This window comes from Theropithecus gelada, chromosome 11 (genome assembly GCF_003255815.1).
Source record: "Theropithecus gelada isolate Dixy chromosome 11, Tgel_1.0, whole genome shotgun sequence".
Lineage (NCBI taxonomy): Eukaryota > Metazoa > Chordata > Mammalia > Primates > Cercopithecidae > Theropithecus > Theropithecus gelada.
This window is the reverse complement of record NC_037679.1, coordinates 30,982,304-31,006,510: the sequence shown is the minus strand read 5'-3', so window position 1 is coordinate 31,006,510 and position 24,207 is coordinate 30,982,304. Positions and strand designations below refer to the sequence as shown.

Genomic DNA, 24,207 nt, shown 5'->3' with positions numbered 1-24,207 from the left:
TAGAACTATAAATATTTGCTTCAGTTCTACTCTTCAATTTACTGCTCTATTTCCAAGGAATTTGAAGCATCTATACCTGGTGTTTTATGCAAGTGGCACGATCAGCTGTGTAACCTTTAGTAAGTTTCTTAATGTCTCCCTTCCCACAATGTGGCACAGTTGATCTATGAAATTAACAGATACAGCAAGAGTGATGGTGTGTCACTTCCAGTGCTAGGTTATAAAAGGCATTATAGATTTTGCCTTGCTCTCTCTCTTGGATCACGTGATTTGGGAGAAGCCAGCTACAATATCTTGAAGATATTCAGGCTGCCTGGTAGAGAGGCCATGTTGCTAAAAACTGAGGCCTTCTGCAAACAGCCCTGTGAGTAACCATATTGGAAGCAGGTCCTCCGGCCCCAGTCAAGCCTTTGGATGATTGCTTCCCTGGTCAACAGTTTGCTTTATGATTAGGGTTCTACATTAGGGTTCCCTAATCTAGAACCCTCCAGCTAGGCTGTTCACAAATTCTTGACACTCAGAAATTATGTGAGATAATAAATGTTTGTTGTTCTAAGGTACGAAATTTGGGGATTGTTTTTTATGTAGCAATAATTAATATAGTGTAAAAATCAGACAGAAGTCAGGATTGCACAAAAGCCTTGGCCAAGGGGAGTGGAGACAGCTGGCAACCAAAGGGTAATAAAATGATTTGGAGCATGAGGACAGACAAAAAGAAGAGGTCATTTGAAGTGAGAAAATAACAATATTATCAAATATTTATATAGCACGTGTAGTGTTCTAAGTTTTGTTACTATATTCACTCATGTAATCCACATAACAATCCTATAAAGTAGTACTAGAGTTATCCCCATTTTACAGATAAAGAAACTGAGGTACAGAAGATTTAAACAATTTGCCCAGGTCACTCAGTTAGTAAATGGTAAAGCTGGGATTCACCCCAGGCAGTGCAGCTCCAACTTCTAACACTTAAAAACTTCACACGCTGCCTCTCAGATCTAAAGAAAAATAGGAAATACAGCCAATGCCTTTATGTTGTCAGCGGTCTGAGTAAACCCCATACCTTTGGTCTAGAGTGTTTGATTCTTGTTTTAATAAGGATAATAAAGTACATTGTATAGCAATGCCCCACTTACTTCACTTAATCCTTTAAACAAACTCCCAGGAGAGGCAGAAGAGATATTTTAATCTCCACTTTACAGAGGAGAAAAACTGAGGCTAAGCAATGTTAAGGGATGATTTGAATCCCTGAATTTGAAATCAAATGAGTTTTCTTGGCAAATTAAGGAATTTCCCGGCTCTAATTTAGGTTAGAGTTGGAAATTCTGACATGCTGAAACTCTCTTGTTTACCTTACCTATTGACAGTTGTAGTTGCCTATTTACATTTCAGATTCCATGGATAAAAATACATAAATCAAAGAGGAAGCAGCCCCGTGAGAAGAACATGAGGTTCATGTGCTACCTTACTTTCAACCAGGAGTAAGTACATTCATAATAAAACACAATCACAATAATATTCAAAATCATTTTAAGCAAACAAGAGTGGCATAATTAAAGCTAGAGCTCAGGGCCTCTTTCCAAAAGAATAAGATGGATTGAAATAACTACCACCATCCCCACGAAAAATATAATTAAATTAAATATGCATGTATATCGTTGAGGAATAATCATTGTAACAGCCCCCAAAAGAAAAATGTGTTTATTTCCAGTCAACTGAAAAAATGTATCATTGATTGTTCCCCCAACAATATAGTAATTGTGAAGTCCACAGAAATGCAGCAAAGTTAATGCTAAGGTTCAAATATGAAGGCACCAAAGACAGAAAACTGGACAGTTTCAGACAAACCTAACAGCTACAACATCGCAGTCACAATTTCCTCTTCCTTCACATGCCATCTGCCCGCCACGCACTTCCATTTCCTCTGAACTGCAAGTCTATATGCACATCACATTATCTAATCATGGAGTACTTTTTTCCTGTTTATACTAGAATTTATTTTATTTGGGCGGGGGAGGAGAGGCGTGATCTGTGTGTTAGACATTCTCTCACAGATGATTTCAGAAACAGTGTCCTCTCGATCCAGGGTGTTCATTCTCAGATCTTCTATGAAGAATGATATTTGCACTAATGAATGTTTCCTGTGCTATTATTGGTGAGGCAATTAGGCCTTCCCACACTCATGTCTGCAGGCGGCTGTGGGCCTCTGGGTAATCAATCATGTTTCTCGGCAGCACTGTCAATCAGAAGCTCGCCTGAGTGGCATCTATTGACAGTTCTCAGCATGCCGGCGCTTTCCCGCTCCCTCTCCTCTTTCGGGCTCATGGTAATACAGACTTTGAGCCTGCTGTTTTTTCATCATAGAGTGGAATTTTTTCATTTTTCTCTGCTTGTGTTTATTCTTCCCCCCTGCTTTATCCTTTCAAGAATATCACAGAAAATATAGTATTCAACACGAATCCCCCAGAGGGCTTCTTGGCTGTGGTTTCAATATATATTATTCTGTATTTCATTTCTTTCCCTTCTCCTTACCTTTAGACACCTCAAACTACATCCTGCCAACCCCTATTACAACCCCAAAATATCCATACTCCATCTTTCTCTGCATTTCTGACCACATGTTTGACTTCTTCTCATTGTCCAGAAAGTCTTAACTAATGATCAGCAGGGAAGGGAATCGAATTGTTCTCCCCATCAGCATGGTCCCTAATTTTATCACCAAACTATATTTGTGAGGACCGCCTATGCCGGATTTTTCAAAACGACCCCAACCTCAAATGATCCATTCCTTGGACAAAGTGGTTCTAAACGTCAGTTTGGAAAATCAGGTTGTTGCACCCTTAAATGAGATTATTTGAAGTAATTATGGTATTCACATCATTCTCCTTCATGTACTCAGAAAACCATCAGCACTAGAAAAAGACCTATTTCAATTAGAAACTGCATCCCTGTCTCCTGTAAACTGAAGGGAAACCTTACCTGCTACACGGCAGCCTGGACACAACTGCGAAGGCCCACGTGGAATTTGTCAGTGTCTGTGCCCCACCCCCGCCAGCACCACAGCAGGCACATGAGCCCACAAGTGACACACAGGACTGTCTCTCTCTTATCCATCCTCAAACTCACACTCAGAGAAACCTTAGCAATGACAGCATACAGGGCATTAAGGAATGATCTTTGGCTCTACTTCCCACAAGTCCTGGGTTCGTGCTTTCCTGATTTAACTACCTTTGGTAGGCACCTTCCTTGGTCCATCCACTCACAAGAAGTACTGGCAATCTGTTATTAGTATTTTGGCAGCTTCCCATGTGCAGAAAAAAAAAAGGGAGTGGGGAGGAATATGACTGCTTTTTATGAAATCTCTCTGTAAAGAGGAATGTAGGTCAACACAAAATGCTTCTGTATATGCAACAGCCCTTCAATGGGAAACTAAACAGTTTCTTCCAAGAATGTTTTGAGCTACATTATTTGATAAAATGGCACATAAACAATGGTATTAACATCACTAAAGAAGAAAACAGTAGGTCCACTGGAAATGGAAGACAGCCTGTGGAAAAAGTTGGGGGAGATGTGTTAATAATGTAAGTGACATTTACAATCATTGGTCATGTGTTGGGCTCTGTGTGAGGTACAGCACATGCATTCTCTGTTTTAGTCCTTACTACAACCCCGTGAAATGGGTCCTATTGTTGGGCACACTTCCCAGATGAAACAGCCATGGCACAATGAGGTTGCACACCGAGCTCGGAGCAGTGGAGTGCATATAAGCCGAGACTGTCGGAGTCCAATGCCCCAGTTTTTAAGCCTGCCGTTATCCTGTCTAGTCAGTTTGGTCTCAGCACCATCCAGGGGAGAGGGCTATAATGCCCTGGATTCTAAACTCTGTTAGGTAAATATCCTTTGCTTTGACTCTGCAGCCACCAAGTAGCCTAAGGTTATAGTCCTGCCTCCTCTGCTATCATGACTATAAGGATGGTTTTGTGAGTCCTTTGAGGGTTGTTTCTCACTATAAAATGATGAATTGGCCATTTCCTGGCTCTCTTGGCCTCCTGAACATTCAGTTACCAAGAGTCAAGCCCCTTGAACCTTAGCACTCCCCAACCCTCTAAACTGGGTCCAGATCCTGGAATGCCCCAGCTCCATCCAGCCCTCTATTATATAAATGTCCATCAATTTCTCCATTTTCTATTTTTTTCCCTACAGATATCACACCTTCATTTTACTCTTTAGCTATGCAAAGGTGGCAAATGCAAAATCTTGTTAACCCTTTGAGAACCTCGCTTTCCATCATTTTGACTATATGCTCATTTTCTGTCCTCTCCATATAAATATATTTTCTTTAAAACCAAATGACTCCTCATTATCAAAGTTCCATGAAACTAGTTGACTCATATATTCTACTTGTATCACCACAACATCAGCTTGCCTTTGTTTAGCTTTTGAATTCTATCAAGAAGAAATAAGTAACACTTGAGCTAGTCTCTTAGTCTTGGCTCACTGCAACCTCCGCCTCCCAGGTTCAAGCGATTCTCCTGCCTCAGCCTCCCGAGTAGCTGGGATTACAGGCAATTGCCACCATGCCTGGTTAATTTTGTATTTTCAGTAGAGACAGGTTTTCTCCCTGTTGGTCAGGCTGGTCTGGAACTCCTGACCTCAGGAGATCTGCCTGCCTCAGCCTCCCAAAATGCTGGGATTACAGGCGTGAGCCACTGCACCCAGCTGAAATCATGTCATTTTATACACACACACACACGTACACACACACATATATATAAAACATATAGCATCCACATATAAAATACAATTTCTGGCCAAGCACAGTGGCTCACACCTATAATCCCAATAGTTTGGGAGGCCCAGGCAGGAGGATCACTTGAGCCCAGGAGTTTGAGAACAGTCAGGGCAACACAGCAAAACCCTGTCAAAAATACAAAAAGTAAATTTAAAAAATTAGCTGGGCATGGTTGCACACACCCGTAGTCCCAGCTACTCAGGAGGCAGACTGAGTGACAAAGCAATCTACTTTATCTAAGGGAAAAGGCTCTGCCAGGTATTGAGCTTCTACCATGTTCTGGCAGGTCATGCTACAAAGAAACTGCCCTGCCCACACCGCCTCTAAGGATCCACCTATACAGTCATGACCTGATTCCACAGAAGAAGCCTGTGGACCAGGGGGAGCCAATCATCAGGCTCACAACCATTATCAGGGCCTGCGGTGAAAACGTGAGCTCAGCTGGTCCGAGTCCTCTCTTGGCAATTTAATCAGGAAACACTGGGAGATGGGGCTACAGGGGTGGTGGTACTGAGGGTAAGAAGGGAGCCTGAGGTTGGGCTTGGGCTAGGGCAAGTGCATGCTGATATTGCAAGATATGGAAAGTCACAGTAGAGAGGGCAAGGAAGGTGCTTAGAACAGAGGAGATGAGAATAGGCATATGTGAAAGGGCATGTGCCATGTGGTCCTGGTTTTCAAGAATATGGTTTTCCTAAATGTGGTAGAGAAAAGAGGAAGGATGCCTGGGACTTGGGAGGATGAAGGGAAGAGCACCTAAGCATCAAAGGAAGCTAGGGATGCCCAGTGAGAGGTGGGATGAAGAATCTTCTCATCAGTCTTAAGCACCTGTGTGTCAAATTCCTTTTTATAAAAAAAGCCCATACTGAGACCCTCTATAATGTACATAATGTCCTAAACTTTCACCAATGACAAATTTGCCTCTCAGGACAGTAAGTTTCACACCTACTCTCAATTGGGGTAGGACGAATCTTTCCCTTACGAGGTATGGATTTACATTTTGTTCTGATGACAAGTTTCCTGTAGCTGATCCCATACCAGACAGAGGAAAGAGAGCATTGTGATGATCTATGAGTTATACTAGCGTGAGTAGAACAAACACAGGCCTAACCACCACTGCATTTTTCTAAACGTGGCCTACAGTCAACATACAACATCGCAAACACATCCTGTCACTACCACATAGCATCATGTACTATGCACAGTCCTCACCCCGAAAAGTGAGGTCCTCCTCTTCCATCCATAACCCCTGCAGTTTACAGGAAATTTTCCTCTCCATGTAAAGCAAACACATGTCTTTTCTATTACGGCTCCTTAAATGAGCCCTTTCACCATTCTTGCTGAATCCTCTACTTTCATTGGGGAAGCAGGAGATTGAAGGGAGTTACTGAAAAGTCAAGGCTAAAGTAAAATTAAAATGAAAACACAGTTTCTGAGACCTGCAGAGTGCACAGAAATGGTCTTTGTGTTGGTGGAGCTGGGAACACAATGGTGTAAATGTAGCTCTTGGCATGTGGCCCGCAGGTCTCATTATTTTACAATTATACCCAGATGTCAAACATCAATGTTGGCATTTAGAGCCTACAGAGTTGGTGAGTGTTTAAAATGGTTCACGCCTGCCTTCTGCAAAAGTTAAAGTGAAGAGATGACAGGTTTGTTTAACACAGCATGTGTTTTTCCTAACTAGCCAGTGACAAGAAAGAGTTATACAGGTACTTACTATTTATAACCCATGGCCACATCCACAAAATACTTTCTTCTCTGTCGATAGACATTGTCCTTAAATCCCTTAAACACAAAAGAGATTAAGTTATTCAACAAAGTGCTGAAAATTAGCTGCAGAAGACCTAAAAGAAAATCACTGTGGTGTTTATTCAGTGTTCAATTCATATGTAAATCTTATCCTAGGATGGCCATCTTGATGACACAGACAGAAACAAATTGTGCTTACAGTAAAACTTCATTAAATTGGGGCTGTACTAATTTAGGATGTGTGGAAATTCAGGCTAAAGTTTACCTTTCCACTAAGTAAGCAGAATAACTTAGTTGAGCAAGTTGATATTGTGAACAATACCTTTAGGTTTTCAAACATCATTTGCATGTAATTGATCTTAATCACAAATTAATCCTATCCTATTCCTTAAAACAGATCCCTTTAACATGATTATTCAGTAACTTCACCTAATTTTAATTGCTTTGTATAAATAACTAATAAATGTGACATTTATTATAAATCCTATCATTTAGAATAATCAACACATTCCCAAATCAGTATGAATTAAAGAGGTTTTGCTTTATTTTATGACTACAGCCACGTAATGCAAAATCGATTTTAGGGAATTCATGCACAGGATAGCAGCCTAGCACCATTCCACTCTGACTTCTTACAATTCTAGTTAGTCTTAGCCAACTTCAAGATTTTTATCCATCATCATCCACTGGGGAAATTAAACATTATGTCTGTCATTTTTCAGTCAAGTGAAATCCTTCAGAGAGGACTTCTTGGTTTACTCAAAAATCTCTCCTCTTGTCAACAGACTTTCCATTTTCCTTTCCTTTAAGCACTTTCAGACAATCAATTCTTTCCAGGGTTGTTTCTTCCAGCTGTTGGAAGCTCAGAAGGAATTGTTGCAATTTGACTCCTACCTCTACAGCCCTGCAACCTGGAAGGATAACCAGAAAGCAATGGCTTCCTAAGAATGGAGGCCAGGCAAGGAGACAAGCCACTGGGATCATGCTATTGGAGAGTGAAAGAATAGGGTGAGGCCCACAAAGGCCTAGACTACCTATGCTGAACCTAAGACAGTTCTGCAAGATGGGCTGCCCAAGAGGAGCCTCAAACTCATTAGCACATTGCCCCTCGCTTGCCTGGCTGAAGAAAACTGGCCTCGAGGCTAGAAATCTTCACAGGGCTATCTGCTGGACAGAAATGAAGAACTTCCATTGTCAACAACATTTCTTTCAGGAATGACAAGAGAGTTACTAAGAGGAGGAGAGAGAAGATGACTCGAGACCACCTTTACACCATGTAGAAATGAAGTATCCTCTGTCCAAGAAACTAGCACTTTCTTTTACTGTGAATTGGGAGTTTTTAAACTGGGGTTCACAGACAGGCTTGTGAAGTCCTAAAATGTCTATATAAAAATTTTTACAAAATAGTTACCACTGTCCTTGAAGTTTGGGTATTTGGCAAAAACAATAATAATAATAATAATAATAAAATAAATAGTTACCACATTCACAAATAGATCTGTGCCCTTTAGAAAAGGTCTCCTGCTGTATAGGGTAGATGCAGTAATGCTAGAAAGTACTTGTTTCAACACTCACTAGTAAAACTACTTGAGATGGTAAAACCAAAGAATTCTAAGCACCTTTATTATTCAAAAAGAAAACAGGCCATGACAGAAGGAAAAGTGTCCTGTGAAAAGCATAGCATCTGTTCCCCGGTTCCTGCCAGACTGGACACCATGGTAACGGCATCATAATCTGCTGGGCCTCCTGAAGAATCTCAACTGCCTCTCTTCTGCAAACACCTGCACCTTTTCCAAGGACGCAAGAGAGTGATTTACTCATCATGCCTCATTAGCTTAGTGTGGCAGTGATTACGCAAATGTTGTGGGCGATCCAAAACTTCCTGGATTGAACCATGTACTGGCAAAGTAAAACAGGGATGCTAGCTGCACTAGTAGTGACAGAGAAACAGCATTCCTTGGCCATCCATTCTGAACTGAAGCCAGGGATAGGGTTACTCGATAAAATACAGGGCACTCAGTTAAATTTGAATTTCAGATACACAACAAATAATCTTTTTAGTATAAATATGTTCCAAATATTGCATGGGACATACTTATACCCTAAAACTATTCCTTCCTTATCTGAAACTCAAATTTAACTGGGCATCCCAGATGCTTATTTGCTCAATCTGGCAACCCTAGCATCCAGAGAGTACCCACCCTCCCTCTCTCAATTTAAATCAAAGGAAATTGAAGACCCAGCCTGAACTCCAAAGTGCTCAGCTAAATTTCTGTTGACACTCAAGTAGCTATCCCAAATAGGTCAACCTTCACGGAATATTAGAATCACCTGGGAGCTTTAAATAAAACATCAAACCTGGCCACATTCCCAGAGGCCCCAGCATCAGTACTTTTTAATTCTCCACATGTGATTTGAGTGGAAAGCTAAGGATGAGAATCACTGAGCTAGAACATTAATTAAGACATTAGTTCTCAAACTTTAGATCTCGTCAAGGTCTCCTGCAGATACTTTTAAATGCAGATCCCTGGGCCATCCCTGAAAGTTCTGAATCAGTAGGCTTCAGATGAGCATCAAGATATTGGATTTTTAACAAACACCTTATGAGTAAACCTTGAACCCCACTTCGAAAGACCTTCCCAGTCTAGATGCTGGCTCCTCAAAATGTGGTCCCCAGGCTCTCTGGTGCAAGCCTTATCTGGGAGATCACCAGAAATACAGAATCCTAGGCCCTACAGAATCATTGTCTGATTTAAAAATGATCTCAGGAAAAAATTTTTGCCATCTACTCATCTGACAAAGGGCTAATATCCAGAACCTACAAAGAACTCAAACAAATTTACAAGAAAAAAACAAACAACCCCATCAAAAAGTGGGCAAAGGATATGAACAGACATTTCTCAAAAGAAGACATGCATACAGCCAACAGACACATGAAAAAATGCTCGTCATCACTGGCCATGAGAGAAATGCAAATCAAAACCACAATGAGATACCATCTCACACCAGTTAGAATGGCGATCATTAAAAAGTCAGGAAACAACAGGTGCTGGAGAGGATGTGGAGAAATAGGAACACTTTTACACTGTTGGTGGGATTGTAAACTAGTTCAACCATTGTGGAAAACAGTATGGCGATTCCTCAAGGATCTAGAACTAGAAATACCATATGACCCAGCCATCCCATTACTGGGTATATACCCAAAGGATTATAAGTCATACTGCTATAAAGACACATGCACATGTATGTTTATTGTGGCACTATTCACAATACCAAAGACTTGGAATAAACCCAAATGTCCATCAGTGACAGACTGGATTAAGAAAATGTGGCACATATACACCATGGAATAGTATGCAGCCATAAAAAAGGATGAGTTTTTGTCCTTTGTAGGGACATGGATGCAGCTGGAAACCATCATTCTCAGCAAACTATTGCAAGAACAGAAAACCAAACACCACATGTTCTCACTCATAGGTGGGAATTGAACAATGAGATCACTTGGACTCGGGAAGGGGAACATCACACACCGGGGTCTATTATGGGGTGGGGGGGAGGGATGGCATTGGGAGTTATACCTGATGTAAATGACGAGTTGATGGGTGCTGACAAGTTGATGGGTGCAGCACACCAACATGGCACAGGTGTACATATGTAACAAACCTGCATGTTGTGCACACGTACCCTAGAACTTAAAGTATAATTAAAAAAAAAAAGATCTCAAAGGTGATTTGTTTGCCCCTTGAAGTTTGAAAGACACTGACCTAGATATTTAACCCTTTCTAGGGAGCCTCAGCAACGTTACTCTTATATTCTAAGCCTCTTCTGAAGTACCCTATCACAAGGGTCCCTGTGTTTGTCTCAGGGCTGGGATTATTCCCAGGCATAAAAAGTGCTTAGACAATTTTTCCATCCTCATCAAACAACTTACGAAAACACCAATTTGCCAATATTACATTCTGTATAATGAACATTTGGTGTGCTTATAAAAGAAATATATGTGGTTTAAAAAATGACAAGAGAGGGGATTGCTAAGTACTTGCAATTATTTCTAGTGACTGCACAGAAAATAAGAGAAGGTATCATAAGGTGGGTATAATTAGGAGTAATGGAATAAAATTAAGCACAGGAAAATTTATGCTGGGTATTGGAATAAATTTATTCTCAGCAAGGTCAGTGGTTCCTACGGTTGTTCCATTAAAATGGCTGAACTCCTTTCTCCAGGTTAAGTAATTTTCAAACTAGACTAAGGGGAGCATTTGGAAATAGGAGGTTATCAAAAAATCCTTTACCGTCTAGGCATTGATCTGGATGATTTAATACAGCATTTCTATTTTTGGAATTAAGCATTTACTCTTGCCAAATGCTTTCCAGTTGTTTTATTAACTAGGCTTTTCAAACACCCCTTTGAGGTCAATAACAAGTTTATTTCCACTTTTTACATAAAGAACTTGAGGTGCAGAGGTAAAGGGACTTGGCCAAGGTCATTCTGCAAGTTAACAGCTGGTGTCTGTGCAGCCCGGGTACTGCTTAGCTGCTAAGTCAGGTTCCTGTGCTAATTCTGATGCCTTCTGGAAGTTGAGAGAGGGAAAAGATAACAATGGGTGATTATTAAAGCCATTTTTAATGTTTTTCTAATGTTCAGAAGCCTTACATGTGAATTACTGGAACATATTCTGAAATTTTAGGCTATATTAGCAAATATAACACATTGTTTCTTTGAGAGAATTTTTGAAAATAATGCAGTTGAATTAGGTCTGTTTCACCATTTGTTTGAATGGTATATTTGAATTGGTCTGAGTTGGTATATTATGTCAAATGACTGGTTTAATTGAAAATTTCCCTGGTGTTAAAGTTGTCATAGTTTCCTTTAAAACAGAGGTTCTCAAACTTAAGGGTGGACTTGTTAAAACAAATTCCCACATGATACTGACACTGCTGATGTTGGGGTCGCACTTAGAGAGCCACTGTGCAGAGTAGAGCCACACTGTCAACCCCCCATATTTCCTCAGTTTAAACAGCAAAGAATGTCTGTAAATATTACCTGCAGACCACAGAGACGTCCTGTAAGCATTAGTGATCTGCTTGGGTTTTACTCTTTTATCTGCCCATTTTTAGACAAGGGGCACCGGGGGAGGGAAAAATGCCTATAATGAATGGGTGCATTGCTTACTTCTCCCACACTATTAACTGTACTTCACTCTGGCCATAAAGAAGTTCCAGGTCTCCTGTGTTAAATAAAAACTGATGTAAAGGGGGGAAGGGGAGAATAATGGGAAATGCTTACCCAAGTATCATATTTCTTTAAAGATGGTCATTTTTATTGGAGTAGAGGAAAGAATGATGGTAGATAGATTCAGGGTGGATGTGGGAAGAGATATGTCTTCCATCATAGCCTTTATTCTAAAACGCTCTGCCTTTCCATTGAGACTGAAGTCAACTACATTACTCTACTCCTAACTACCTCCAGTCAAGGAAAATAGCAAGAAGAATTTTATTCTCTCACTGAGCCCCATAATGCCTAGTCCTCCCTAGTTTCCCAGAGGCATGATCAATTTCAGCTCATCGTTTTTCCAAGGGTCACCATCTGCAAGTATATTTCAGGCTGTCTAATTCCACAGAAATATTCTCCAAGGTTTAGAGTCTCCTCCTCTATCCAACCCTTTTAAAAATAAATGCTACGTGAAAATACCATCCTTCTAACCTGCTTCCAGGCAACACGCGTACAGGGAAGCTTTATCATTTGGAAGTCTGCTCTCAGTTATGGGGAATAAATAAGAAATTGTTCTATAATAAAGCATTGCAGCACAGAACATGGCACACTGCCTGTCACATGGGTGCAGCTGAGAGAGCATGTGAGAAATAGATTTTACTGGACACTTACTGGGTGGTCGGCATCAAGCTCAGAACCATACATGAGAACTCTGTGAGAGCATTTGTCTAACTCAGAGATCTTCCGAGGGAACCACGGCACATCCTCTAGCTCTGTTGAAAACAGTGCAGGTTCAAAAATATTAGTTCACAGATTGTGTTTTCCCCTTTGCAATATTTGTCAGATTTCAAAATTACCCAACAAGCTAAGACCACCCTTGCCTTCTTCCTCTGTCCAAATATTCTCTGGAGGATTCAGCGTCACAATAGTGGTTTGAAATTTCAGCAACTGAATGAGCTCATTGAATTCTGTTTTCCCACACTCACAGTCCACAAAGATTTCAACCTCAGAGCTCCTTCGCCGAGATTTCCTGGATTCAATATGAACCATGTGGACACGTTTTTCCTGTGGAAACATGACCATCTCAAAATCACCTTCGGGGGACAATAAAAGGAATGCCATCAGCTTTTCTTGTTCACGTCTTAAGCAAGGTGCCAAGTACCCATGCAAGAGGAAGAGACAATCTCTTTGTTCTTTGAATAAAACTTGGAAATGTTTCCAACCATTATTTCTGTTAATAAAAATCTATATATTCATACTTCTGTGTATAGGTTGTCCTGCCTCATATAAAACAGAAGGGGCATTTAAAATATAAACTGGCCCTATAAAATGAACATCATCATTTCCCAGAGAGTGGTACACATCCCATAGGAGGCACATTATTATTTGGGGAAAAAATTATTTATTACATTATCATGTAATAGTCCATATTTATATGTTTCCGAAAAACATAACTAAAACTCAAACCCCTAATATAAAGTTTTCTTTTAAAATAAACAGAGTTTTAAAATAGGCGTTTAGAAATAACCTTTTATAATCTTTTTATAAGTAAACAGTACAAATGGCAAGCAGAAATGGGGGAGGTGGCATGAAAATGACTGAGGCTTGGGAAACACTAGCCACACTGTAATCCATATGGTAGAAAAAGAAATAGGAGCAAGATAAGTAGTCAAGAGAGGATCTCTGAAGGCAAAAGGAAAACAAACAACTTAGGCAATTGCAAAGAGGGTGAAGAAAAGGTAAAAAATAATGATAATAACCCCTAAATGGGATCACTTAATAATTGTTCTCTTTTGACAATCTTCAAACTAGCTTCAACCAAGGATGTGTTGCTGCAACTATCACTCTATGATGGATCTCAGAGATAAGGACAGTGATTTAATATTTAAAAATCAGGTTAGAATTTCCCCCAGTGATGTGTTCTTCATTTCCTCTAAGTTAATTGAAGACTCTGTTCTTTTCATCCCAACCCACCTCCAAATAAGCAGACATTTTCTCACTCCAGATGATACACTGTGATTACCCGCACAATTCCTGATACAATCCTAGACAATCTCAGAATTTTCAGCATAAGAGCAGGATACGTAGTTTCCAGTGCCAGAATAGTATCAAATCAAACAGCACCCTCTCCTATATAAAGAAACTAGTCTTGTGACTAGGAAACTAAATGTTCTATTTCTGTTTTTATTAACCTTTACAATAATGTCATATTTTCTCAACTGGCTGATAATAACATTAAGATTAAGTTCAAGGTCCAAGAGACTTCACATACATTGTGTCACGTTAGGCTTTTAATGACCTTTGGTTGAAGCAGAGTAGATATTTTTAGGGGAACTGAGGTCCAGATGGGTTAAATGGTTTAGCTAAGGTCCAGTGACTAGCTGATGGCAGAGTGAAAACTCAGGGCTGCTAACTCCTTCTCCAGGAATTTATCCACTGCACCCAGCTGTCTAATTGAATTGGCCTGCCTTTGGCACTGTATGGACACAGGCTTGGATGACATAATTATCTGTAAAATATTTCCTCAGATTTCCATTACCACTGTTTATGGTGCCTGATCCTTTCTTCAAGGTCAAAAGAGAACAAGAAATGATTTGCCAAATCAGGCTGCTAATTCCCCTGCTATGATCATCATAGAGGCATCATAATAATGCCTCATAGTTATACACTTTACAAAACACTTTCACTCATATTATGTCATCCCAGCAATCCTGTTAGGTAGGAATTATTATTGCAATTTTACAAATAAAGAAATTGAACCTAGGAAGCAGCTAGTGTTTAGCCAAACCAGGAGAACACAGGTCTGAATCCCCTGACTGCAATTCCAGCTATCTTTCCACTGCACTAGCAGCCCAAGGCATCATGCAGAGCTAGGCTCCTTATCTTACAGCTCTCATCAACAGCCACTGCCCCCAAACAAAGTGCATTTTGTAAGGGAGGGTGTTTGCTGAAGGGTAGAGAAACCGTTAGGTACATGCTGGCAAGAACACAACAGCTTTTCTTCCAGCCTCACCCCTAACCAGGATCTTTCTTGAGGGTTCAAACTACAGATTTGGGCCTGAGAAGATGCTACAACGTTTCTATAAGATAAGGGAAGAGCTAGCCCCACAATGTATAATATAAGGAGAGTGACTCATCTTCACAAAAAGGTACATAAAGACACATAAACAATGAGGCTTAGGGGAATACCGAGTGCCTATACTCATGTATCTCACTTTTTTCGTAATAAACATGCTCCTAGGACATGTGTAAGTTCAAATGTGAACAAATCAAATCAAGCTGCAGGCTCTTGCTACTTAAGATACCCTGTTTGGCTCCTCTTGTGTTTTCATTTTCAGGTGGGAAGCTCACATTTTTGAAGTACTGACCTCCTAACCTGGCAATAGTCTTCAGAGTTCCTAACAAGCTAACTGCATTAATAAGCCACAGCTTATACAATTCTGCTTATTTCATTGCTTGACAGACAAACCCCCCTTTTAAAGCCTCTTGAAGTTTGGTTCCTTCGAAACTTTCACCACATTATCCAGAAATTGATTCAGAAATGTTTCAGAGCAGATAACAGGTTTGTAACCAGGCACACAGTCACTTTTAAAATGATGTAATGATATTTTACATTCACCTGAAAGAGCCTCAGTGCTTTTACCAATCCACCGACTTCATTTTTCAAGGAGAAAACAACTGCTGTCTTGCCACTTTCGGTAGCAGTTTCATTTTTGCTGCTTCCCTTGTTGCCTTTGTCGTCATTTTTGCCAGAGTTAGCTTTATTTAGCTTCAGGAATGTCGAAGCATAATAAAACGAAACGTTAGTTAGGGTTCCAGAATCCTCTGTAATTAGATTTTTCCCACACATTTCATTCATAAGTTGGAAGCTCCACCAATCATACAAACTTAAGGTGAAGTTGCCATGTCACTCATAACTTTCAATCATAAATATTGGTTTAATTTACGCTGAGAGACTATTTTCCAGTGGTCTCAGACATCATCTAGTGGTTGAAATTAAAAGGGGATCAGATTTGCTTCGCTTTAATAGCAACAAAAACCTGACTGTCTTAAAGCCTGAAGTATCATATATGAACAATTCCTGCCTTTCTAGAATTATTTTACAGCACAAAGTTTGATCTCTTAGCCTCATTGAATCATATGGAAACTATATTAATTACTAACCATAATAAAAATAAGATCAAACATATTTTTGACAATAATTTTATTTTCAATTAAATTTTAAAAACAAAATATTTATTTCATTCTGAAATATGTCAGCACATGCCCAGAAATTAATGAGTAATATTACTTTCTTCAGTTAGATCCACAGTGTCAATGTGAATCTGCCTGCAAAAGTTTAACACAGACAAGTGTATAACTCTAAGGCCATCTGTGTCAGAAGACAATGCTTGAAAAGTGACTATTAAAATTCAGTCACAAATAAAATGAAAAATGAAGAAAGGAAGGAAGAAACCTGGCAAGCTAATTATTAGGAGCAAACAGTAAAATCTGAGAAACTGAAAAAGATTAACACTTCATTCGCCACTTAAGATTTTATATTGCCTGAGGAAGTAATGTCTATTAGTCCTGCTGGCTAAAGAAAAAAATGACAGATTCCAGTAACTCAGGTCACATTGCCAGAAATGCAGAATAAAAATCTGGAAACTTTATTTAGGAATAGAATGGGAGGAAACAAAACAAAAACAACAAGCTGGGAACTTTCATTTGACAGACAATGCAAAATTAGGATGGTCTGTTTTATATTCTTTATATGCAAATACAGCATTGGGCAGACAAAGAAGTAACTCCTGGCAAATGGTGATTTAATACAATCATACCAATCTGCTACATCCTCATGAAACTGAGAAATGTAGGTTTGCTTTGGGACCCAGTGAATAGTTATCTGCCATTGTCTTCTTCTGATTTCTCTACTGGCTTTATTTTCACACATCAGTATTGCCTTACTCACTAGATTATATGTAATAGAGATGGAGATTTTATTATTTATGACTTGAGGGAGGGAAGAAGTTTATGCAGACATTGACATTTGGCAGTATGTTTAGTCATTAAAAGCTCAAATGTCTCAGTGTTCTTAACATCTGCCTCCTCCTCACCACATAACACACAGATCTCGCATATATAAGTAGCATTTTTTATATAAAAGGGTCATACATTAGCATTACCCTAAGCTTTCTTTGTTTTCCTTCTAGCAGTTAATTATGACTTCAAAATTCTTCATTGTAATATCTCATCCAAATATTCATTATATTTAAATGTTAGAAAATCTATTTACGCTTTGGCCTTATTTTTGCAAATTGATTTAAATAATTCTACAGAAGTTGCCACGTTTACTTTTCAACATTTTTATCAGTAATAATATGTCAGTACAATGCAGCCCTCTGGCACATATTTGGAACTACGATATTAAAACAGATTATTCTATGATACAGACTGAATTGGATTTGGTTGATAAACTCTGGTAGTACAGTAATAAAATACCATTTAATATTTTTAATGACTAGGACCTGGACACATTTTTATTTCATGGTTTTTGTTAAATCCCATGACTATTACCTCAAAGCAGGATCTAAAATCCTGCAAATACTGCTTTTTTTATTCTGTAGATATTATAAACATAAAAATCCCTTAAATACCATAGCAAGTGATGTATTGCTTGTATTATTCCATCAAGTAAACTGAAAAAATTGAGCAATGTGGAACACAGAAAAACTTTTGAAAGGAATTCAATCTTTCTTTTATTCCAATAACCTGCACCCACAACTAAGAACAGAAAATAATAGTTCTATGTTTAAAGACCAGTCTTTGTAAACTGAAGGGGGTGTAGGAGACACAATGATCTTCTGAAAACCGTGGAAATTTATTAATTTGTTCTCCTTACTCCTCCTCCTAATAATAAATGGCTTTTCAAAATTCCTCACACTCTTTTTTTTTTTTTTTTTTGGTTGTAGATTTAAGACATTGATTCATACAATCTCTCATTCTTAATGTTCAGGAACTTCTTAACTCCGTACTTATAAACTTTGCGGAAAAAAAGTTTAGCACGCAGTGATTGGCACACTCGCTTTACTTACGGAGAGAAGAGGAAGACTGAAGGCAGACAGGAGGAAAGCAGGGTAGAGAGTTTATAAAGAAGGAGAAAGTTGAGGTGTGCGTGCTTACTTACACTACAAGAGGGATTCATATGGTGAGGAGAAGATGGTCACTACCCTAGAAAATACTTCTCCATAGTGCCAGGTACGTAGTACTCACTGTTAAGTTGCCGAGTAGCTGATGCTCTTCGGGCACTGCTGAATCCAGGGAAAACCCTCTCCTTGCCCAGTATTTACTGGAAAACATCATCATTGCTGGCTGCATGGATCCCAGTGTAATATTCTTTCTCTGCAGCAGGGGGGACTAGAGGGGCAGTAGCAGCGCTGGCGGAGATTGAGAGGAAGGGGCGTGCGATCAGCTGCCTGCTTGGGGCGCTGTCCAGAACCTGGTGCTGAAGAGCAATGAGAATCCTCCCATCCCCGGGCTCCTTTATATGAATGACTGGAGACTGATGGAAGGCTGATTAGAAAGAAACTCATTTCTGGTTGCCGATGGCCACAGTCAGATTACAGACCTGAAGCCTGGGGTTATCTGTGCTCATGATGTGATTTGTTTCATAGGTCGAGTAGCTTTCCGGGCGGGGGTGGTGGAGAACAATACATAAGGGGGTGTCATTTGTACAAGAAACCATCTATCCCCTGACGTTAGCTCTCTCATCTCTCAAGCCTGCCGCTGGCAAGTTAACCTCAGTCTTTAAGCAACTGTGAATTCAAAGATTTTGTGCTTTCTTTCCAAAATTAGAAAAATAATTTACGAAAGATCAGCACTGCTGAATCCTTAAACCATTTTATGGATTTTTTAATTTTTAATTTTTATGGATAATGAATAGTTGTGCATACTTATAAGGTACATGTGCTATTTTGACAAAAGTGTGCAATATGTAATGATCAAATAAGGTAATCAAGATATCCATTGCCTCAAGCATTTATCATTTCTTTGTGATAGAAACATTCCAATTCCACTCTTTCAGTTATTTTAACATACAAAAGAAAATAAATTATTGTGCTCCTGAATACTAGATCTTATTCCTCCTATCAGCCTATTTTTTTACTCATTGACCAACTCCATTTTATGTTAATAAGCTTTTTCTGACCTGACATACTGTAATTTTGTGCATGCAAACATGTGAGTGTACATATGTGTAATGGCTTTCATAGAAGGACTTCTTCTTAATCCTGTGATTCCTCTATGTAGAGTTATATGGAGGAAAATGTATTGCAAAGAAAATGTAAGGGTTTGATTTAGCCACAGGGAGTTTATGTATAGCTCAGATACTAACCCTGGAATCTTCCTTACTAAATGAGAAATAAAAGGAGACTAGATTCCCATATATCAGCCATTCATTTTAACACTCTTGTGGTTACTGAATTTTTTCTCTCCACTGAAAATCATGGAAATTTAATCATTGACATAACCCTTTCATATAAAAACTGCTACTTAAATATATGAGATCTGTGTGTTATGTGGTGAGGAGGAGGCAGAGGTTAAGAGTACTAAGACATCTGAGCTTTTAATGACTACATATACTGTCAAACATCAGTGTCAACTAGATCAAATCCAGCAACTTGACATGCATAGATTAATCAATATTCTTACTATTCAAACCTTAGAAAGTCATAAAATTCACAAGGCCACAGGAAAATGTTACCAATCTCCTGAAGAATGAAAAACTCTTGGCCAAATGTGCTTGTTTCACTAAAAATCTAAACAAAATCTGGTGCTGGCACTGCTTGCCTATATATATATATATATATATATATATATATATATATATATATAAAGGGTTTCAAAACAAGTTGGGATGAACTAATATTGACTGAAGTTTAATTGTTTCTGGAATCTTGAAGTGATATAATTATTAATTGATCTAATTCTGAAAATATTATTTGGTTTACATATTCTGTAAAGCTCTAATCAGCTCTAATCAGCTAATAGGAGAAGCAAGTTTAAATAAGATGAATGAAGTAATGACAATAATAGCTAATGTTACTGAGATGTAATGAAAAAACCAGAGATGTGAAGGGATAAAATCCACTAGACAGTGTCCCTGCTTAGATGTGAAAGCGAGGGAAAAAAAGATATTAAAAGTAATTTATTTAAAATATGTATTTACAATATTAAAGATTTAACTACTTTTTCTCACCCTAGAAACCCTATTAAAACAACATAAAAATTCCTTTTCAAGGTACATAAGAAATGCATAAATTGGAAAACAACAGCAACAAAAAATTAGCAGCTTGAAAGAAGAAAAAAATGATCAAAGGCTTTGCAGTCATGGGAAAGCTGAACCTTAAGCTATCAATGAAGAAGACTGAGAAGCAACGCAATTTACATGACAGAATATCCTAAAGGCTCAAATATCTCTGGAATTGAAGGTAGATGAGACTGAAAAAGAGTGGTTCGAAGTGTGAGAAGCAGTTAGACAAATCAAAACTTACAACAAAGTTACAATAATCAAGACAGTGTGGTACTAAGGACAGATATATAGGTAAATGAAATAGAATTGAGTGTCCAGAAATAAACTCTTATATGTAGAGGGAATTGATTTTCAACAAAAGTGCCAAGACAATTCAATGGGGAAAGAATGATCTTTTGAACAAACTGTCCCGGAATAACTTTGGATATCCACATGCAAAACAATGAAGTTGAATTTCTATTTCACATTGCACACAAAAATTAACTCAAAATGAATCATAAACACACAATAAGATCTAAAATTAAAACTCTTAGAAGAAAGGGTAGGAGTAAATGTTTTTGACTTTGGATTAGGCCATTGTTTCTTAGATACGATACCAAAAGCATAAGTACCCAAAGAAAAAAATAAGATTTCATCAAAATTAAAGACTTCTGTGCTTCAGAGGACACCCTCAGAAAAGTGAAAGACAACCCACAATACGGGAGGAAATATTGGTAAACCATGTATCTCACAGGAGACAGTATCCAGAATAAAAATTTCTTACAACTCAGCAATGAAAAAAACAAATAGACCAATTTTTAATTGGGAAACAAAGTTTATTTGAGACAGCTTGCTCTGTTACCCAGATTGGAGTGCAGTGGCACAATCATAGTTCTTGGCAGCCTCCACTTCCTGGGCTCAAGTGATCCTCCTGCCTCAGCCTCCCAAGCATCTGGGACTACAAGAACAGGCCACCACACCCAGCTAATTTTTTGTTGCTGTTGTAAAGGCAGGGTCTTCCTATTATGCTGAGGCTGGGCAAAAAATGTTAATAGACATTTCTCCGAAGAAGATATGCCAATGCAAACAGGAAAAGGTGCTCCACGTCATTAGTCGTTAGGGAAATGCAAATCGAAAAACACAGTATGACTTCTGACCCACAAGGATGGCTAAAATAAAAAAGACAGACAATAACAAATATTGGTAAGGAAGCAGGAAATGTGAAACACTCACACCTGGTGGTATTATAAAATGGTACAGTCACTTTGGGAAACAGTTTGGTGGTTTCTCAAAATGCAAAACATAAAGTTACTGTATGACTCAACAATTTCACTGCTAGGTATGTGTAAAATGGTGTAGTTACTTTGAAAAAACGTTTGGTGGTTCCTCACAAAGGTAAAACTAGAGTTACTACGTGATTCAGCAATTCCACTCTTAGGTGTACACCCAAGAAAAATGAAAACATATATCCACACAAAAACTGTACATGAATGTTCAAAGCATTATTATTCATAGTAGCCAAAAGTAGAAACAACTCAAATGCTATCACATAATGAAAAAAAAAACAAAAAAGATATATCATAAATAAAATATTATTTCACAATATAAAGAAATGAGGTACTGATACATGTTACAATATGGGTGAACCTTGAAAACATTATGCTAAGTGAAAGAAGCCAGTCAGAAAAGACCATGCATGTATTGTAAGATTTTGTTTATATGAAATGTCTAGAAGATGTTAAAAGAGATCATTTTAAAAAGAGAGACACAAACAGAAAGTAGATTAGTGGCTGCCAGGGGCTGGAAAAAAAGAGGAGGTGGGGAATAACTGCTAAAAGGTACAAGGTTTCTGTATGAAAATGTAAAATTAAATATTAGTGATATTTACACAACTTTGTGAATATACTAAAAACCACAAAATTGTACACTTTAAGGGAGGGAAACTTTCGGCGTATACATATCTCAATAAAGCTGTTATCTTATTTTTAAAAAGCAGTTAAAATTCCATATTCCCCTTGACTATTCTAAACAGCCACGCCACCTCCTCTTGGGAAGGTTACTCTCTGGAAAGGGTAAAACAAAGGGCCACTGTACTTAGGAGCATCAAGCATAGTTGAGAATAGGGGGTACCATTCTGATTAAACGAATGTATTGAGGTATTGAGACTCGTATCATGACATGGAGACTCCCAAACATCGGAAGGCTGACAGCCAGGCATTTAGTCTCCAGCCAAATAAAGACAAAAATAATTCTTTGGAGAATCTGGCAAAGGCAAGATCTTAAAACACAGTGAGAGCTAAGATAATATTGAATGCTCTGGACAAAATAATGCAATCAGATTACCCTGTAAGTTCACATTTGACAAGCCCCAATTTAAATATTTGTTGGAGAGTATGGGGTTAGATTAGTGACAACTATATATAAAATCAGCAAGTAAAAAACCTTGATAAAAATTAACTCCCCAAGAAAAATGAAAATTAGGGCTGAAGGGGAGCATGTCTCACTGGAGGATTACATTTACAAAGTCATAACATAAGCACTAAATATTGACCTAACCAATATTATATCAATTATATTGGAAGACAGACAGATAAGAAAGTGTGCATATGAATAATAGGGGCTGTGGGGAGAGGATAAACAGCTAAATTCTCATCTTCCAAGATGAAAAATCAATGGTTAATGCCTAGAGCTGAAAATCAAAGTAGTTGCAACACACACATACTACAGCATTCAGACATATGGAAGTAAATACCACAAGCATGACCTGACAGTTGAAAGTCTTGCCACTGGTGGGGGATGAGGAGGGTAGGAGGATATGGATGGTGGGGAGAAGGGGAGGAACAGTTTCTCATAACAACAAATCTTGTGGAAACCATGTACGTGTGTGACATTGATTACAAAAACATAAACTTTGAAAATAAATTATGCCGGGCATAATGGCTCAGGCCTATAATATCAGCACTTTGGGAGGCCAAGGCAGGATGACTGCTGAGTCCAGGAGTTTGAGACCAGCCTGGGAAATATAATGAGACCCCATTTCTACAAAAGACAAAACTAAAAATAAAAATAAAAATTACTAGTGTAATGGTATGTGGCAGTATTCCCAGCTACTGAGGAGGCTGAAGCAGAAGGCTCGCTTGAGCCAAGGAGTTCAAGGCTGCAGTGAGCTATGGTCATGACACTGCACCCTAGCCTGAGTGACAGAGCAAAACTCCATCTCTAAAGTAAATAAATAAATGAATAAATGCTGCATGGAAATAAGGCATTTTTTTAAGTAAAACAAAGTTTAAATCTTCGCTTTGCTAATTCCTACTTGTGCTTAAGCAGGACACATTACTTCACATTTCTCAGCCTCCATTTCTGTAATAGAAGGGCAATAATATCTAAACCTTATAGGGCTGTTATGCTGATTGTATTGGATATGTATAAAGTGATTAACGTGGCGGCTGGCAGATATTCGACACTCAAAGTGTTAATTATCTTCCTATGCCTCATTGATTCTGAAGCCAGAGTAATATAAAATTGAGCATTGGTTTGCAATATTTGACAGAAGTTTAAGAGACATGGATACCTAGGTTTTAATGAAGTGGTTGCCCTCATAATTCGTGTTAAGTAAGAAGTCAATAGTCATAAGGTGAGCCAACAGAATTGGTTTGGATCAAGCAGCTACAGAGGCTAGAAGTCAGGAAGTGGAAAATTGAGTAGAAAATACAAAGAGATATTGTCAGATAAGGAGACCTCCAATATAATATCTTACAGGAGGAAGAAGGCCATGTGATCATGAATGGCCATGATGACAAACAGCTGAGATATGAAATAGGGGTCCACAAAATTAGGGAAGTTTTATGTTAAGAATATCAGTGAGTCCTCAACATAGGTATTTGTTGTCATTGAGGAAAGTAGTGAAATGAGAGAAATACTATAAACCAGTCCTTAAAACACCTGGATAAATGGAAATTGCTTCTGAGAGGCTGTAGCCCATATGAACAAAGAAATGAAAAAGGCAATATAAATAAACTAAAACAACCAAGGGGATGCTGAAGCGTCCATGGCCCACAATTGGAAGAGACCAACCTATCCATGCCTACCAATTTCCATGTTGTAGACAGAAGGTGAGAGGCCTGAGGACTCCTTATTTCTTCTCCTTCCCTTACCACTCACACCCATCATGCTGGCCAAGTTAGA

The 24,207-nt window shown here is 38.6% G+C and overlaps 1 protein-coding gene across 1 annotated transcript in view; it reads right to left on the bottom strand.

The window, feature by feature from the left end:
* The window catches only part of TPH2 (tryptophan hydroxylase 2), a 91,621-nt gene extending 73,371 nt beyond the window's left edge, over positions 1-18,250 (bottom strand). Inside the window, exons 1-5 of the mRNA XM_025402950.1 lie at positions 18,006-18,250; positions 15,373-15,522; positions 12,635-12,818; positions 12,426-12,526; positions 6,510-6,577 (exon numbers count right to left, since the gene is read on the bottom strand). Of these exons, the coding sequence (XP_025258735.1) occupies positions 6,510-6,577; positions 12,426-12,526; positions 12,635-12,818; positions 15,373-15,522; positions 18,006-18,110 (608 nt within the window). The 5' untranslated portion in view covers positions 18,111-18,250. The remainder of the gene's footprint in view (positions 1-6,509; positions 6,578-12,425; positions 12,527-12,634; positions 12,819-15,372; positions 15,523-18,005) is intronic.
* Between the last annotated feature and the right edge of the window lie 5,957 nt (positions 18,251-24,207).